The sequence below is a fragment of the Bos taurus genome, chromosome 1, assembly GCF_002263795.3.
Source record: "Bos taurus isolate L1 Dominette 01449 registration number 42190680 breed Hereford chromosome 1, ARS-UCD2.0, whole genome shotgun sequence".
Lineage (NCBI taxonomy): Eukaryota > Metazoa > Chordata > Mammalia > Artiodactyla > Bovidae > Bos > Bos taurus.
The window spans coordinates 144023062-144041355 of NC_037328.1; the positions used below are offsets into that span (position 1 = coordinate 144023062).

Here is an 18294-nt window from a genome sequence, read left to right on the forward strand (position 1 = left end):
GAAATAGGATAAACAGGGAACAAAGAAAATAATAACAGCATAAACTATTTAAGCAGAAAACAAAGCTACAAAAGAGGAACCAGTGCACCAAAAGATTTCTTTAAGCATATTAATAAAATGGAAAACCTCGGGCAAGGCTGACCAATTAAAAGAAGGAATACAGTGTGTGTGCATCCCATGGTGGATGGGCAGAAAGACGTGCATGAGGGTGCAAAGGAGAGTGTGTCTCCGGATCAGGGTTAGTTTTTAAAAGTTGGAACCTCTTACAAAGAAGAGTGACATCTCCCAGAAACAGTATTTGCTTATTTAGCAGGAAGTGAGAAATAACCTAAAAGTGCATTATTAGAACATAGACACATTGTTTATTCATTTTCTGGGATTCAGTTAAAATGAATGAACTGCAGGCATATTCTAACTGAATCTTGAGAAAGGTGTATGAAAAGCAGACTGCGGTAGGCGTGTGATGTGATGCTACTCACAGAAAAGCACACAGCACAGGAGCGGTCCCGGACGTTGTCATAGAGGTGCCCATGCACGGGGTGCAGGCGTAAACCCTCCTGGGGAAGGAGACCGCACTGGCCTTTGGGTGTGTGAGGAATGGCTGACTGGTCGGGACGGGAGAGACCACCACCATCTGCATCGTCTGCTTAGGGGCAGGCGGGCAGAGTAGAGCGGGCTGAACAAACGGGCTTGAAAATGTTCTGGAACCCCACGGGAAGGGCCCTCGGGGTTGGGGGGCACGTGTGGGCACCCTGAGGTGTCCTCACAGATGTAAGGGTTGCAGCTGCTCCTGAGCTCTCAGGACTATGGTGCCCGCCCCATGCCCCCTGGGTTGGCAGGGGCAGCTGGTGTCTGACCACACACTGGAAGAGGCTGTGACACTGGGTATTTGTCAAGACCCCTGCCCTGTTTGTAATGTAATGCCAAACATAGCTGAAGAAGCTAAATGCAGAAAATAAAACAGAAAAAGGTGAGAAGAGGTGAGACCCAAGCCCCTGAGGTGATTAAGATCACGTGGGTGTTCATCTTTTTCCAGACTTGGCCCCAGACACATGCCTCATCATACATATTTTTATTTATATGGAATTGTATGGCACTTAGGTTCTTCAGAAAACTCAGACTATCGTGAGTGTATGTCCTTGCTGGCACGTGACATGTCGTAGCTGCAGAGAAGTCTGTCTCGGCATCTCGGCCGCTCAGTCAGGCAGCTGCTGCTCGGTGTGTAATGTGGCCCCATCTCCCTGTCGAGGATGCTGTCACATCCTCACCTGCTCCCTGTCCTGCCATCATTAGCCGCCAGGACACGGAGGAAGGAGAGGTTAAGTAGCTTTCTGTGCATGACCCAGCCAGCGGGCCATGGACTCCCAGCAGCGGTGGCTGCCACCCTCGCTCTGGAGGTGTCGCCAGAGATGGTGCAGGGCCCAGCAGATGCTGCAGTCCTGGGGCTTGGAGGTGCCTATTGTGCCCAGGCATGGGCTGATCATTTTCCTAGGAAACTTGCCTGATCGAAGGGTTTATGTTTCTCAAGCTTTTGATATGAGCCAACCACATATGAATGTCATGTCAGCTTCATCCCGTGGCCCGTGTCATGTGGTCCATCCACTTTAGGTAGAGTCATTTCTTGCTTTTGGGTTATAACAACAGCACAGGAAGGCCACTGTTCTGGTTGACTCTTTCAGGATGCGCTGCAGGAGATATATAACCAGAAGGGTGTGTTTCCTGGGCAGCAGTTCAAACCCACCCGCCGGCCATGGACGCTCCTCAACTTCCTCTTCTGGGCCACGCTCCTCCTGTCTCCTCTCTTCAGTTTTGTTTTGGGCGTCTTTGCCAGTGGATCCCCGCTCCTGATCCTGACGTTCCTGGGGTTTGTCGGGGCAGGTAATGAAGGGGAATGATGGCATGGCTCAAGGGTGGGAGGGAGCCTTCCGTGTGCTGGTGGCCATGCCCAGGCCTGGAGATGGTCACCCGGCAGCCGGGATCCAGGCCGAGCCTTGCCAGCCTCAGAGAGCATCTCTGACCACTGAGCCACGGGGCCATGACGACCTCCACCAGATTCCAGAAGGCTGGCCAGCCGGCCTGCCGCCTGCCTGGCATCTCGGGCCAAGAGCTGTGTGGGGAGGGTCCTGGCCACTGGGTCTGCACTTGGGTGGCTGGGGGCGTGGGCTGGCATGCTGGGCCGAGGTTCCCTAGGACACTGCCATTGCTTGCACTGTAGCAGTCGCAGGGGCACTAAGTGTCAGGCACTTCAGCCCCTCAGCCCTGGCTGAGAACTGCAGGCCTCAATGGGCCCACACCCACCGCTGCTCCCCGCTACCCAACCCCACAGGCTGACTGGGTGGGAGAAGGGCAGAGGACCCACCGCCCCTCGCTCCCAGGAAAGTCTGAGGTCAAAGGCAGGCCCCTCCCCCCATAGCGACTTTTCCAGGTTGATGGCAAGGCGATCAGCTAACCTAGCCTTTTTCCTGTTTTAAAGCTTCCTTTGGAGTCCGCCGACTAATAGGAGTGACTGAAATAGAAAAAGGCTCCAGCTATGGAAACCAAGAATTTAAGAAAAAGGAGTAATTAATGGCTGTGATTGAGCACACATAACCTGACGGTGGTATCCAATTAACTCAATTAAAAACAGAACAACGCACCTAGAGCGGGGGAAAAAGACACTTAGAAACTATTTTTCTTATTAACTGGTGACTAATATTGACCAATAAAACTTGAGCCAAGAGTAAAGCGGTCGGCAGACCTGCAGATGGAGACGCCAGCCTCGCCCCTGCGCAGGAGAGCCGGGCTGAGCGCCTGCTCTGGGGGGCGGCCGCTCCCGCCCCCAGGGATATGGGGGCTCCCCCGGCCCGAGGGAGGCTTTGGAAACGTTCTCTTCTCGCGCTTAGATCCCGTTTTCGGTTTTTATCGATTTTCTTGGGAATTTACCCCGGCCCTCGCCTCTTCCCCTGCACCCCCTGCGGACTCTACCCTGCTCCCGCTGAGAACTGTGTGCCTGGGTCCCCAGGCCCCCAGAGCACCTACCGGCCGCTACCAGCCCGCACCCGGCCTCCGGGCGGCGGGGACGTGGCCTGGCGAAAAGCACACTGGGCGGGGCTGCGGCGGGACACGCCCCCTCCCCCGGAGCGCCTACCTGCTGACACCTTGAATCCGTTTTAAAGCGAGTGGAGCCAGAGAAAACGCGGTGAGATGTCCAATTCTGCCCATGCCCGGAGCTTAGCTCCTGTCCCCCTTGCTCCCGGCGGACAGCGGCCTTTCATCCCACCGGGGACAGGGCTGCAGGGGGCCCGCCCCCCACCCCCAGCAGGGCCGGTGCGCCAGGGGCGCTATGCACTGGAGAGACCTCGGCCGCAGGGCTGGCAGATACTTTGAAAAGGCGGTGTCACATCACCCTGTCTTCTAAAGGTGATTGGAGACTGTTAACACTGAGCTTTTTAAAGGTTTTGTTTTCACAGTTGACCTGATGGAAACCAGAGGTGGGGAGCCTTCCCCACTCCGTCACCTCCCTTCTGAGCAGGTGCGTGTGTCCAGGAGGATGTTGGCCTTTGGGGGAGGCAGGGGAGTCCCTAGTGTCCGGGCAGCATCCTCTCCAGCCTGCAGCCAAAGGGAGGCGTTTCCTGCACTCTTGGGCCTCTTGGCCTGGCGGGGCTGGAAGCCTTGGGGTTGCCCAGCAGGGTGGACCTGGGCCGCCCCTCCAGCTCCGCCACCCGCCTGCATCCAACTTTCTTCTTAAACTTTCAACTTGCTTTTTTAAAGTCACACTCCCCTCATCTTTTTTAATAAGGGAAAGAAAAATAATGGGTGTTATCTCTGCTGTCCTGTAACCAGCATTCAAAATAGAGGCAGGTTGAATTTTCTGGGGTGGGGGGGGGTGGAATGAAAGAAAGAGGAATGGGCAAAATTATAAACCAAACTGAAAAAAATAATTATGCATTGGCCCTAAGTCTGAATTCTGGGGAGACCTGTGGAAACAGCAGATCGCCTTTATAGTGACACTATTGAATTTTGGGTCGGTGACCTTGGTAATGGCACCAAGGTCGCAGGGACGTGCCCCGCAGTTCTGTGCTCACTCACAGTGACCCCGAAGGCACACATGTCCTCTCGAGGCTGGGCACTGAGACAGTGTGGAAGCCAGCCGCCCTCTGCCCCAAAGCTTGCCTCCCGCTTCCCTTCGGGCGTGGAGCCTGGCACGCAGTAAGGCCACTTCCACCTGGGTGAGCGGCTCCCTTAGATCTTGTTTTTCTTCACATAACATGCTGCTCACCTGTGTGTGTGTGTGTGTGTGTGTCATTTGCTAATCCACTCATCCCTGAAGAGCTTAAAGGAAGAAGTTGAAGGGCACTACTGTGAAGCTACATTACCTGGAAAGTGCAAATTTAGATCTTTTACCATTTAATTAATAGTTCTTGCTTCCTAGCCAAGTTCCCTCCCCTTGAAATTGATACACAATATGTAAATTCTATACTGAGTCAGTAACCAGCTGTGAAGACTCCTGGGTGAATGGAGATTGAGACCACGTGTAGGTTTTAAATCTCAGTGACTTCCTTCTGATTTAACAAAGATTAGCTTGTGCATTTGAATACCAAGCCCTTTGAGAGCAATAAAAATTACACCATGAATGTTTGCTTTTTTTTTTTTTTTGGAGGGGTGGATCTTGCTTTTCATCCACTTCAGAGGGAAGAGGGGGGAGGCTCCTTTAGTTTTTTTAAATTAATAAATCTCAGAACAGTGCTTTTCTTACTTCTTCTCCTTTACCCCCTTTGTTACTGATGTTCTCATTGTCCAGAATCAGGCTGAGTGTTGGGACAGTCCTCCTGGTCACCACCGGGGAGGATGCACTCCAGACCCAGCACATGTGGCCCCAGGTCGGATCGGGCGGGACCAGGAATCCACGGTGTTGGGTGACCGCTCTGCCAGGGGAGAGGTTTGCTGAGTCTCTGGAGGTGTAGCTTTGTTGCTGCAGCAGCGTCCAGAGCCAGCCCCACTCCCACTGGAGAGACGAAAGGCAGCAGCTCCAGGCCTTGGGTCCCTCCCACAGGTGCCCGGTGAAGGCCGAGTTCTGAGTCCAGGCCGCGGGATGGTGTATTTCTCAGCTCAGGCCCCGGTGCTGTGTCTTCTGTTGCCGACACACGTGTCCTGGTGCCGCCTGGCAAGTAGAGTCTGGGTCCTGGGCCCTCCTTGTGTGTCCAGCCGTCCCTCTGGGGGGTTCCAGGGGCTTCTGGGGTGCCTGCACCACTGCAGCACGGTGGCCGTGTGATAGGTGCCCCTCTCATGGTCCTGTGACAGCCCTGGAACAGGTGAGCAGATGCTGGGGAAAGGCTTACCTGCTCAGGGGAGACCACTGACAGGATTTTTAACCCCAAAGAAGTGACCCTGGTCATCAGCTCCTTGGTGACAGTGTGCTGGACGCACAGCCCTGTCTGAGCCACAGCCCCCCTCTGAGAAGCAGAGTCAGACTGAAGAGATGGTCTCTGTATGAACTGCTCAGTAATGACTTGAATCAGCGACATGAGTAGTACTTGCTTGTAAAGGTGACGCAGGCGTGACCGCCTGCCAGGGCAGTTTGGAATCTCCGCCTTGTTTGCCCGGTCACCCCCCACCCCTGTGTGCGCCGTGGCATGTGCTCTTTTTCACTCTAACTCAGCCGCTGAGCACCGATGTCCACCTGCAGAAGAGTGGTGCATGCAGTCACGTGCAGGTCAGGCGCTGTCTCCAAGCTGTCCACACCCATGTGACCCCTGTTCGTGTCAGATTTGAAGAACAAGTCCCTCTCAGCATGTTGCTTTGTCTCTGCCTGAGACACCTAGAGACAAGCCACATAGAGTCTTCGGAGCCCGACTGACTTTCAGCTGAGCTGACCCTTGTGTACCGTGTGCTGTGAGTTTCTCACCACAGCTGCATGCAGCCCTGGCACGCACCGTGGCAGGCAGTGGTACCTTGTGGTTTCCCCTGGCAGTGTAACCAGGCTTAGGGGTTAAAATCGTCAGCCCAACGTGCCCACCTGCTTCCCTCTGAAGACAGCATGTCCCCCCTCTACGTGCCTGCCCCTCTCTAGCAAGATAGCTCCTGGGCAAAGGCAAGCCTCTCCCCAGTGCCCTTGGGGCCAGCCACACCCCTGACACCCCCAGACTTGTCCTGGGCCGTGAGTGGTGCTGCAGGCAGGCAGACTTTCCTGTGGGTTCTGCATCCTTGCATGTCAGGGCCAGGACGCACTTAAGCTGGGACCTTTTTGGGGTAGGTGATGTCACACTACATTCTGCTTGATGCAGGGGTGGACATGCATGAATTGAGTTCACCCCCAGCACTGGCCACTAGCTGACTCAGTGCAATGGAGGCATTCCTACAAATGCCCCGGAAGGAAATAAGAGCCCTCGGGGGAACCCAGGAACTCAGGGCAGTTGATTCCAGTCAGGCTGGCAGCAGCCGCACCCTCCTTTCAAAGACAATTGAAATGCTTTAAAATCTGAAGCTTTGTGATGACAAGTTCACTGGGAGTTTTCTTTTCCTATAAACTTTTCAGTTTCTTAACTTTTTGTTTGCAAAAGTATTTTGGACAGAAGTGGAACTGTGAATGAGATACTGAAATGCACTAAATTGTGTTAACTGGAGTTACTTGATGCCATGAAGAAATGCATCTGATCTACTCGTATTTATTGTCTCAGAATTGTACGTGGTGACAATCAAATGTTCCTTGCCTACATACCAGGAAATTCAACTGGCTTCTGAATCATAACGATCGTCAGCAAGTACTGTAACTGTAAATGAAAATCTCTCTCTTTGGAAAACAACACAAACCATCGACCGAAATGTGCGGGACAGATGTCGGCATTCTTTTTCCAATATTGATCCTCTGCCGTACCTGACCGTTGGCCAGCTTCAAAGGGTGATAAATTGTATACAGGGTGCAAATGTACTATATGGATGCTTCCTTTTGTACACTTCGTTTTTACAATTTTGCTACTGCTTTGTGTAGTGGAGGAGAGCGGTATTTTTGGTCTATGGGAGCCTGTCGGGGGTGGGGGGTGGGGGTGGGAGCTAACTTCGACTCTAAACGCCTGTATCCCGTGAGAACTGGCTGCACTTGCCGTGTGCTGCAAAGGTTGCTTTGTGCTCGGGTGTGCTCGAGCCTGCCTGAGCGGCGGTATTTTCTAGATAGAATGCTGTGGGCGTCATGCTTGTTTATTGAAATTGCTGCTGTGAAAGCGAGGGATAAAATATCCACACTATGAGACAGTGACTGCCTGCCTCCTCCTGTCCCTGTGCTGCTGGCCCGCGGAGGGTTTTCCCTGGGCACTTCTGGCCCTTGGGTTCCCTGCCTGCAGGCACCCTGAGGCTTGGACTGTTTCTGGAGACTGTCCTGTGATGACACTCTATGAGCCTCCCCATCTTGTGAAAGTTGCTTTTGGAAGGGAACTCAAGCAGAGCGATGGTCAGGCGAAAGCAAGGCAGAAAGATCAGCTGGTGCCTAAAGCATGCTCACTGACCCCTCTGCATAAAAACCAGTCTGAAAAGCCATCTAGGACAAAAAGGTTTCCAAAGTAGGCATGTATATATCAAAAACTATTTTTTTGTAAAAGCAAATTCACTCTGTGGAGAAAACCCAGGAACCCTTCTTTATAAAGAAAAATACTCTTGTCAGAACCAAGAGCTATTCCAGGGTCTGATTTGTCTGTCTTGTGAAAATAAATCGAGCTAAAAGACTCATGGTGTCACTTATGCTCTGGGCAAAGCCCCGAAGACATGCCTCTCTGCTCTGGGGCCAGTGCCGGTGGTGGGCATCTGCCCTGAGACCTGGGAAAGCCAGGCTCCGCTAGGCTCTCCTGACCCACACGTGTCTACCCATGACTTGGCTTTGCAAGTATATCCTGAACTCAGAGCATATGTGGACCGGTGCATGCCTACAGGCCCCCCATACACATGTGTACTGGTGCACACGCGCACACACACGCACAGGTACACACATACCCCAGACAGCAAAGGGAGAGCTTGAGGTGGTCATGTAGGAACAACCCCATTAGGAAATGGGATGAAACCCCAAGCCTGCCCTGGGCGCTCCCCTGCCCCGTATCTCCTCCCTGCATGGAGCCTGAGCACAGCCTGGTCCTGGCAGTTGCACAGGTATGGGTTTGAAAGTGCTCCCTAGAGGCTGAAACCTCAGTGGGGAGTTGAAAGTGTCCTGTGGTAGCTCAGAGGAAGGGGGCGAGGACGGGTGGTCTCTGGGCTCCAGTTCCACCGACTGGCAGGGTGTTCCACTCATAGGAGCCAGACCTCCTGCCAGGGCTTGGAGACTTAGAGGGACTCTGGGTCCTGTGGGTCTGAGAGCCCCGGGGAGGGGAACCCTGTCTGGGAAGGCGCAGCACACCTGCCCTGAGGGCTCTCCACCTCCCCCGGGGTCTGGGTCACCACTCAGGACTGAGGGCGTTCCTCCTCCCCCGGGGTCTGGGTCACCACTCAGGACTGAGGGCTCTCCACCTTCCCCGGGGTATGGGTCACCACTCAGGTCTGAGGGCTTTCCTCCTCTGCCAGGGTGTGGGTCACCACTCAGGACTAAGGGCTCTCCACCTTCCCCGGGGTCTGGGTCACCACTCAGGACTGAGGGCGTTCCTCCTCCCCCGGGGTCTGGGTCACCACTCAGGACTGAGGGCTTTCCTCCTCCGCCAGGGTGTGGGTCACCACTCAGGACTGAGGGCTCTCCACCTCCCTCAGGGTCTGGGTCACCACTCAGGACTAGGAAGCTCTGGATCATAGCCCCATCAGACTGTGCTAAAATGTTACCACTTACTGGTAAAGGACTTCAGTGACACCTCTTATTCAACAGTCAGTCCCTTCTGCCCAGGACTGTGTAAGAAAACCTGACCCACTGGGCCTACCCACGGCCATGGATGTCCCATCAACCCTATGAATGGCAGGGCGGAAGCTGCTGCCTCAGGCCCCTGCCTTCTGGATGCCACACGGAGCTGTGCAACTGTCTTGGGATGGCCCTTCAGTGCCCAAAGCCAGCCGGGCAGGTAGGAGTTGTCGGCCCCTCCTGCTCAAGCCCTTTTCTGTGGCTTCCAACCAGAACAGAGGCTGAGACCATTGCCCCTCTTCAGTGAGAGACTTGGTGCAGAGGGAAGTGGGTGCTGTGTGCCCTGGTAAGGCTCAAGGTCTGGAGGAGTGTGCCCTGCACGGAGCCGCTCCCAGGGCCAGGGGGTTGGAGAGACGCCCACCTTCCAGTGTGGGAGGTATGTAGTCCAGACACCCCTCCTCGGCCTCGCTGGCCTGTCTCCTGGGGACAGCCTGGCACATCTGTGGTGTCCTTGGCACGAGGGTGAGTGCTCACCGTGCTGAGTCGGGACAGCTGTGAGCAATGCACTGGCGAGAACTGTTTCTTCCCGGTGGCTCAGTTTCTTGCACACACCCCAGGATCTGATGAGCTCAGGGTTGCTGCGGGTGGGAGGTGGAGGCACATGTGTGCACCTTCCTGCCAGGCCACGCGGCAGACGGGCCTCAGAGCCCAGCGTGGCCACTGAAGCTGAGCTGCCCCTTGCGGTATTCCTGTGTCCTGTCCCCAAGAGGGGAAACTCATTTTACTATTCTGAACGCTGTTCCCGCTTTGACTTTTTTTTTTTCCGCACTGGCTGGTCGGATCTTAGTTCCCCGAGCTTGGATTGAACCCAGGCCCTCAGCTGTGAGAGCTCAGAGTCCTGACCGCTGGGTCTGTTGTCACAACCGTGTGTTAACAGGTCAGCATGTGGAATCTCCTCAGGAGACTCCCAGAAGACTCCTCCCACTGGTAGATGTAAGTGACCCACGAGGCATCACTGGGCCTTCCTCCTGCTTGTCCTTCATCCCAGAATGAGCACCCAGAATAGCCAGCCAGGCACTGGAGCGCAGTCTGAAGATCGAAGGAGGCCATCCCTCTGGACAGCAGCCAGCAGAGTGGATGCCTCTTGGCGGGACAGCCAGGTCTCCAGAGTTAGGGGAGGTGGGGAACTGGAAGGTGGACCTGGGGTCTCAGCCAACAAATGGTTTCCAGGTCCTCCAGGCCTGCTGAGCTCAGCTGGCCACCCCTCCCCATGCCCACCGGTGCCCCGAGAAGCAAGAGAGCTGACCTTACACCAGTGACCCAAGAAGCAAGAGGGCACACCTGCCGAGTCCCGTGCTGTCAGCTCCCTCCCAGAGGGAGAGACAGAGGCTGGCTCACCCAGTTAGGAAGGGGAAATAAGGGCTGGTCACCTGTCAAAGGCAGGTTTTCCTGCTGTACAAGGGAGGAGAGCCAGGGAGGCTTGAGCCCTAATCCCCATGCCAAGGCAGGGGCTCTGGAAGGCTGGGTGCCCTGAAGGAAGGGCACAGGGCAGGGGTGCGGGCCATGGCCGGGCCACCAGGGTGAGCTAACTGGACATGCCAAGGCTCCCCAGGACAGGAGGTGGTGTGTACATTGGAGCGAGGGGCCCAGAGGTATCGACTAAAAAAGTCACAGCTTAAAAACTTAGAATTATATTTATTTATGGGAATGTTTAGGGCTTCAAGCCTGGGAGACAGGTCCCAAGTAGTCCCAAGAAACTGCTCCAAGGAGGTGGAGGAAAGAGTCAGGTTATACAGAAGCTTGCAACAAAGGGAGGCAGGCGCTCTGAACATAAGAGGCTATTTTAATTAAGGAAAACCAGATACGTCAAGTTAAGGAATTTAGTAGTTCTTTTCTATGTATTGGAAGATGCAAGCATCTCAGCTCAGTTCAGTTCAGTAGCTCAGTTGTGCCCGACTCTTTGCGACCCCATGGACTGCAGCACGCCAGGCCTCCCTGTCCATCACCAACTCCCGGAGTTTGCTCAAACTCGTGCATTGAATTGGTGATGCCATCCAACCATCTCATCCTCTCTCTTCCTCTTCTGCTCCTGCCTTCAATCGTTCCCAGGATCAGGGGCTTTTCTAATGAGTCAGTTCATCACATCAGGTGGACAAAGTATTGGAGTTTCAGCTTCAACATCAGTCCTTCTAATGAATATCCACGACTGATATCCTTGGATCTTCTTGCAGTCCAAGGGACTCTCAAGAGTCTTATCCAACACCACAGTTCAAAAGCATCAATTCTTGGGCACTCAGCTTTCTTTATAGTCCAACTCTCACATCCTTACATGACTACTGGAAAGACCATAGTTAGCTTTGACAAGACGGACCTTTGTTGGCAAAGTAATGTCTCTGCTTTTTAATATGCTGTCTAGGTTGGTCATAACTTTTCTTCCAAGGAGCAAGTGTCTTTTAATTTCATGGCTGCAGTCAATATCTGCAGTGATTTTGGAGCCCCCCCAAATAAAGTCTGTCACTGTTTCCAATGTTTCCCTATCTATTTGCCATGATCTTAGTTTTCTGAATGTTGAGCTTTAAGGCAACTTTTTCCCTCTCCTCTTTTATGTTCACTGAGGCTCTTTGGTTCTTCACTTTCTGCCATAAGGGTTGTGTCATCTGAATATCTGAGGTTTTTGATATTTCTCCCTGCAGTCTTAATTCCAGCTTGTATTTCATCCAGCCTGGCATTTCTCACGATGTACTCTGTATATAAGTTAAATAAACAGGTGACAGTATACAGCCTTGATATACTCCTTTCTCAACTGGGAACCAGTCCGTTGTTCCATGTCCAGTTCTGACTGTTGCTTCCTGACCTGTGTACAGATTTCTCAAGAGGCATGTCAAATGGTCTGATATTTCCATGTCTGGAAGAATTTTCCACAGTTTGTGGTGATACACACAGTCAAAGGTTTTGGCATAGTTAATAAAGCAGAAATAGATGTTTTTCTGGAGCTATCTTGCTTTTCAATAATCCAATGGATGTTGACAATTTGATCTCTGGTTCCTCGGCCTTTTCTCAATCCAGCTTGAACATCTGAAAGTTCACAGTTCACATACTGTTGAAGCCTGGCTTGGAGAATTTTGAGCATTACTTTGCTAGCGTGTGAGATGAGTGCAACTCTGCAGTAGTTTGAACATTCTTTGGCATTTTCTTTCTTTGGGATTGGAATGAAAACTGACCTTTTCCAGTCCTGTGGCCACTGCTGAGTTTTCCAAATTTGTTGGCATATTGATTTGCTGCAGCACTCTCACAGCATCATCTTTTAGGACTTGAAATAGCTCAACTGGAATTCCATCACCTCCACTAGCTTTGTTCGTAGTGATGCTTCCTAAGGCCCACCTGACTTCGCATTTCGGGATGTCTGGCTCTAGGTGAGTGATCATACTATTGTGATTATCTGGGTCGTGAAGATTTTTTTTGTATAGTTTTTCTGTGCATTCTTGCCACCTCTTCTTAATATCTTCTGCTTCTGTTAGGTCTATGCCATTTCTGTCCTTTATTGAGCCCATCTTTGCAAGCATTTTTTTTCCTTTATGGAAATGAGTATACAGCAGAAGTTCAGAATATTCAGATATCTGGATCACAGACGTCTTCTGGAGATAGATTGATTTTTACAAGTAAATCAGTGTATGAGTAAATGAAGAAATGTAAAGATGGGTAAATATAAAGAAAGCTGGGAATGGACCAATTATGTGAGTATGTAACAAACATGGATTATTATTATACATTATTATAGCACTGAATGGAGAAGGACATGGCAACCCATTCCAGTATTCTTGCCTAGAGAATCCCAGGGACAGAGGAGCCTGGTGGGCTGCTGTCCATGTGGTCACAGAGAGTCGGACACGACTGAGTGACTAAGCACATAAGCACAGGCTTACTGAAATCATGTGTTTCTTATATACCTCATCTATCTGGAACCAGCATTCTGTTTCTTGATTGTATTACTTCCTTAGCTCCTTGTTCATGCTTCCCTGGCAGCTCAGACATAAGAGTCTGCCTGTAATGCAGGAGATCCAGCTTCCACCCCTGGTCCAGGAAGATCCCCTGGAGGAGGAAATGGCAACCCACTCCAGTATTCTTGGCTGAAGAATCCCATGGACAGAGAAGCCTGGCGGAATACAGTCCATGGGATCGCAAAGAATCAGACACAACTTAACAGAACAACTTAGTTTCTGGTTCACCAGTCGGTTCACTGAAGGGAGGGGCGGCAGCTGACAGCTGCTGGATCACAGGCATTGTCCTCCCATTTGGGCATCCTCTGGGCTCAGTAATTCACATTTGGAGGCCTGAAGTCACTGATGGCTGTGACATCCTCGCTTACTGATATGGCAGGAAAATACTTCATTTCACAGTGGTAGGCCCTGACCTCCCCGGGTACAGGGCAGGGAGAATGAAGAGGCTCATTGAACATTTGCTCCCTGGCCCTTTGGGCAGGGGAGGTTTACATATAAGGGCGGAGGAGGATTTGCCTAAGCAAACTGCCCTGAGGGGGCTCCAGGGGTCACTTGTCTAGCACCAGGTGGAGCTGGAACTGGCAGGACATTCTCCTGGCAGAGCTGAGCATTTTAAGGTGGGGTTGTTTCCCTTCCTTGGTAGCTCAGATGACAAAGCATCTGCCTGCAATGTGGGAGACACAGGTTCGATCCCTGGGTCAGGAAAATCCCTGAGTCGGGAAGAGCCTCTGGAGAAGTAATTGGCAACCCACTCCAGTATTCTTGCCTGGAAAATCCCATAGACGGTGGAGCCTGGCAGGCTACAGTCAATGGGGTCGAAAAGAGTCGGACATGACTGAGCGATTAACACTTTCAACTTTGTCTCAGGGCAGGGCCCCGAGCTGTCAGCAGCTGCCAGAATCAGATCAGTCTCAGTGAAAGGTCTGGACGGTTCTCAGCACCCTGCAGACAGGGGACAAGGGACAACCTCCCTGCCCTCATCCCCTGGCCATTATGCTGGCTCTCCCCTGGTGTGGCCTGGAGGAGCCTGGAGTTTATGCAGCAAGGGTCATGAGAACTGGAGAGCAAAGGAAAGCCAACCTGCACAGAAGCTGCTGGAAGGAACTTGGGAAGGTCAAGGCCGAATGGTGGGGGGCAGGGAATTTCCAAGGGGAGTCCCGTGGTGACGCTGGAAGTCTCCAGGCAGCACTTGATCAGAACTGTCACTCGCCCCTGGGTTCTTCTCTCTGAGGCCTGGAGGCAATGGAGGTGGGTGGTGAGGGAGGGATGGGGTTGTTTGGAAAGGAAGTCCCAAGATGAACTCTTCCAAGGAAAAAGAGCTGAAGTGAAAACAGAGCATCACCAACAAATCAACTGTCAACCAGAGAATGTACAACATGAGAGTTGAGAGTGGAGTTTTACCTGGGGCCAAATGAGGACTGCAGCCCGGAAGACAGCACCTCAGAGAGCTCTGAAACACTGCTCCAAAGAGGTAGCGGGCGAAGGTCAGTATAAGGAGGGAGGGGGGAAGGTCAGTATATAAGATTTTGGTGAAGGGAGAGTTCAGTGCAATCAAGCACTTACTTTACAAAAGGTTCTCTGCTAGTCACCAAGAGCCGATGTCACCAAGAAGGGATTTAGTGCTTTTCTAGATATGAAGAGATGGAAAGATTGGGCTTGTTAGGGGAAGCACACTGCCCACGCTGGCCAGGCACCATAGTAACCATTTGTGTGAGTTATTTTACGACTGGAAGTGCTAGTAAGGAACATGGAACTAACAAGCTACCACTAGCCAGAAGAGTCATATCTTTTTGCCTTTTCCTTCTGTTTATGGGGTTCTAAAGGCAAGAATACTGAAGTGATTTGCCATTCCCTTCTCCATTAGATGGAAGTTCGTAACATTGTATAGGAGGTGGTGATCAAAACCATCCCCAAGAAAAAGAAATGCAAAAAGGCAAAATGGTTGTTTGAGAAGTCCTTACAAATAGCTGAGAAAAGAAAAGAAGCTAAAGGCAAAGGGGAAAAGGAAAGATATACCCATCTGAATACAGAGTTCCAGAGAATAGCAAGGAGAGATAAGAAAGCCTTCCTAAATAAGTGATGAATGCAAAGAAACAGAGGGAAAAAAATAGAATGGAAAAGACTAGAGATCTCTCCAATAAAATTAGACATACCAAGGGAGTATTTCATGCAAAGATGGGCACAATAAAGGACAGAAATGGAATGGACCTAACAGAGCAGAAGATATTAAGAAGAGGTTGCAAGAATACACAGAAGAACTATACCAAAAAAATCTTCACGACCCAAATAACCATTATGGTGTGATCACTCACCTAGAGTCAGACATCCTGGAATGTGAAGTTAAGTGGCCCTTAGGAAGCATCACTACGAACAAAGCTAGTGGAGGTGATGGAATTCCAGTTGAGCTATTTCAAGTCCTAAAAGACGATGCTGTGAGAGTGCTGCAGCAAATCAATATGCCAACAAATTTGGAAAACTCAGCAGTGGCCACAGGACTGGAAAAGGTCAGTTTTCATTCCAATCCCAAAGAAAGAAAATGCCAAAGAATGTTCAAACTACTGCAGAGTTGCACTCATCTCACACGCTAGCAAAGTAATGCTCAAAATTCTCCAAGCCAGGCTTCAACAGTATGTGAACTGTGAACTTTCAGATGTTCAAGCTGGATTGAGAAAAGGCCGAGGAACCAGAGATCAAATTGTCAACATCCATTGGATTATTGAAAAAGCAAGAGAGTTCCAGAAAAACATCTACTTCTGCTTCATTGACTACACTAAAGCCTTTGACTGTGTGGATCACCACAAACTGGAAAATTCTTCGAGACATGGGACTACCGGACCACCTTACCTGCCTCCTGAGAAACCTGCATGCAGGTCAAGAAGCAACAGTTAGAACCAGACATGGAACAACAGACTGGTTCCAAATTGGGAAAGGAGTACATCAAGGCTGTACATTGTCACCCTGCTTATTTAACTTATATGCAGAGTACATCATGCAAAATGCCAGGCTGGGTAAGCATAAGCTGGAATCAAGATTGCAGGGAGAAATATCCACAACCTAAACAGATAAGGACTGATGCTGAAGCTCCAATACTTTGGCCACCTGATTCGAAGAGTCGACTCATCAGAAAAGACCCTGAAGCTGGGAAAGATTGAAGGCAGGAGGAGAAGGGGACAACAGAGAGTGAGGTGGTTGGATGGCATCACCAATTCAATGGACATGAGTTTGAGCAAGCTCCAGGAGTTGGTGAGGAACAGGAAGCCTGGTGTCCTGCAGTTCTTGGGGTTGCAAACAGTCAGACACGACTGAGTGACTGAACCGAACCGGCCATTTTCAATATTGATTCTTCCTGTGTGGAACATCCCATTCCTCCTCTCATATAATCCTTTTTCATGTCTTGCAATAAAGTTTTATGATTTTTTTCCTTATAGATTATACACATCTGCTCATAAGTACCAGCCACCCATTCTGGGCTTAGATCCTTCTGTGTGTGGGTTAAATCAAGCTAATCCTAACCCTAACCTTACTTTGATTCTCCCAAACCTCTATCAGTTCAGTTCAGGTCAGTTCAGGCGTGTCCTACTCTTTGTGACCCCATGAACCGCAGGACACCAGGCCTCCCTGTCCATCACCAACTTCCAGAGTCCACTCAAACCCAAGTCCATTGTGTCAGTGATGCCAACCAACCATCTCATCCTCTGTCATCCCCTTCTCCTGCCCTCAATCTTTCCCAGCATCAGGGTCTTTTCCAGTGAGTCAGCTCTCCACATCAGGTGGCCAAAATATTGGAGTTTCAGCTTCAACATCAGTCCCTCCAATGAACACCCAGGACTGATCTCCTTTAGGATGGACTGATTGAATCTCCTTGCAGTCCAAGGGACTCTCAAGAGTCTTCTCCAACACTACAGTACAAAAGCATCAATTCTTCGGCGCTCAGCTTTCTTTATAGTCCAACTCTCACACCCATACATGACCACTGGAAAAACCATAGCCTTGACTAGACGGACCAAACCTCTATATCCTTAGTTATTTCTATCTGCTCAGACTACCATAGAATTGTGCTCATTTCACGTGCTAACAAGGTAATGCTCAAAATCCTCCGAGCTAGGCTTCAGCCATACACAAACTGAGAATGGTTCCTATTTTTATTAGTAAAGATGTGTTTGAGCCGAGTTATAATGATTTAAAATTCACGACCTGAAACTGCAGTTACTTTTGTACCAAGGAGATCCAACCAGTCCATTCTGAAGGAGATCAGCCCTGGGATTTCTTTGGAAGGAATGATGCTAAAGCTGAAACTCCAGTACTTTGGCCACCTCATGCGAAGAGTTGACTCATTGGAAAAGACTCTGATGCTGGGAGGGATTGGGGGCAGGAGGAGAAGAGGACGACAGAGGATGAGATGGCTGGATAGCATCACTGACTCGATGGACATGAGTCTGAGTGAACTCCGGGAGTTGGTGATGGACAGGGAGGCCTGGCGTGCTGCGGTTCATGGGGTTGCAAAGAGTCGGACACGACTGAGCGACTGAACTGAACTGAATAGTTCCCTGTGCTATACTGTAGGACCTTGGTGTTCATCTGTTCTCTATATAATAGCATCATCTACTAACTTCAAACTCCAGCCCGTCCCTCCCCTACTCCCCGCCCCTTGGCCACCGCAAGTCTGTTCTCTGTATGTGTGAGTCTGTTTCTGTTTCGAAGATAAGTCCATTTGTGCTGTGTTTTATTTTAAATATTTATTGACTGCATTGATTTGGCTGCTTCAGGTCTTAGATGCGACACAAGGAATCTGGGTTGCTTCATGCCGGACCTTTTGTTGGGGGCTCCTCGGTTCTGTCACACAGATTTAGCTGCTCTTCAGCATGTGGGATCTTGGTTCCCCAACCGGGGATCAAATCCCTGTTCCCTGCATTGCAAGGCAGATTCTTAACCCACTGGACCACCAAGGAAGTCCCCCACTTGTGTCGTATTTTAGATTTCACCTATATTCCCAGGTGGCATTAGTGGTGAAGAATCCACCTGCCAGTACAGAAGACATAGGAGATGTAGGTTTGATCCCTGGATCAGGAAGATTCCCCTGGAGGAGGAAGTGGCAACCTGCTCCAGTATTCTTGCCTGGAGAATCACATGGACAGAGCAGCCTATGCTCTGCACTCCATAAGGTCACAAAGAGCTGGACACGACTGAAGCAACTTAGCATGCACATTAGTGATAGCATATGATATTCGTCTTTCTCCTTCCGACTTACTTGGTATGATAATCTCTGGGTTCACCCATGTTGCTGCAAATGGCACTGTTTCATTCTTTTGGATGGCTGAGTAATATTCCATCGTTTATATGTACCACATCTTCTTTATCTATTCGTCTGTCGGTGGACATTTAAGTTGCTTCCATTAACATCCTTTCTTAAAGTAATAACCCCTGAGATCATGGACATTTTTCACTTTCCTTCCTACAGTGCATGTGCCTAGGGCAGTGTTCACCTCTGTGTCCCCCACTCCCGACCACCCCCAG

General features: G+C 50.8%; 1 protein-coding gene across 1 annotated transcript in view; it reads left to right on the forward strand.

The window, feature by feature from the left end:
* Positions 1-2653, forward strand: part of AGPAT3 (1-acylglycerol-3-phosphate O-acyltransferase 3) — a gene marked incomplete at its 5' end in the record, with an annotated part of 29026 nt that extends 26373 nt beyond the window's left edge. The window contains 2 exon segments of the mRNA NM_001038046.1: positions 1680-1878; positions 2474-2653. Coding sequence (NP_001033135.1) covers positions 1680-1878; positions 2474-2562 — 288 coding nt within the window. The 3' untranslated portion in view covers positions 2563-2653.
* Positions 2654-18294: the final 15641 nt, after the last annotated feature.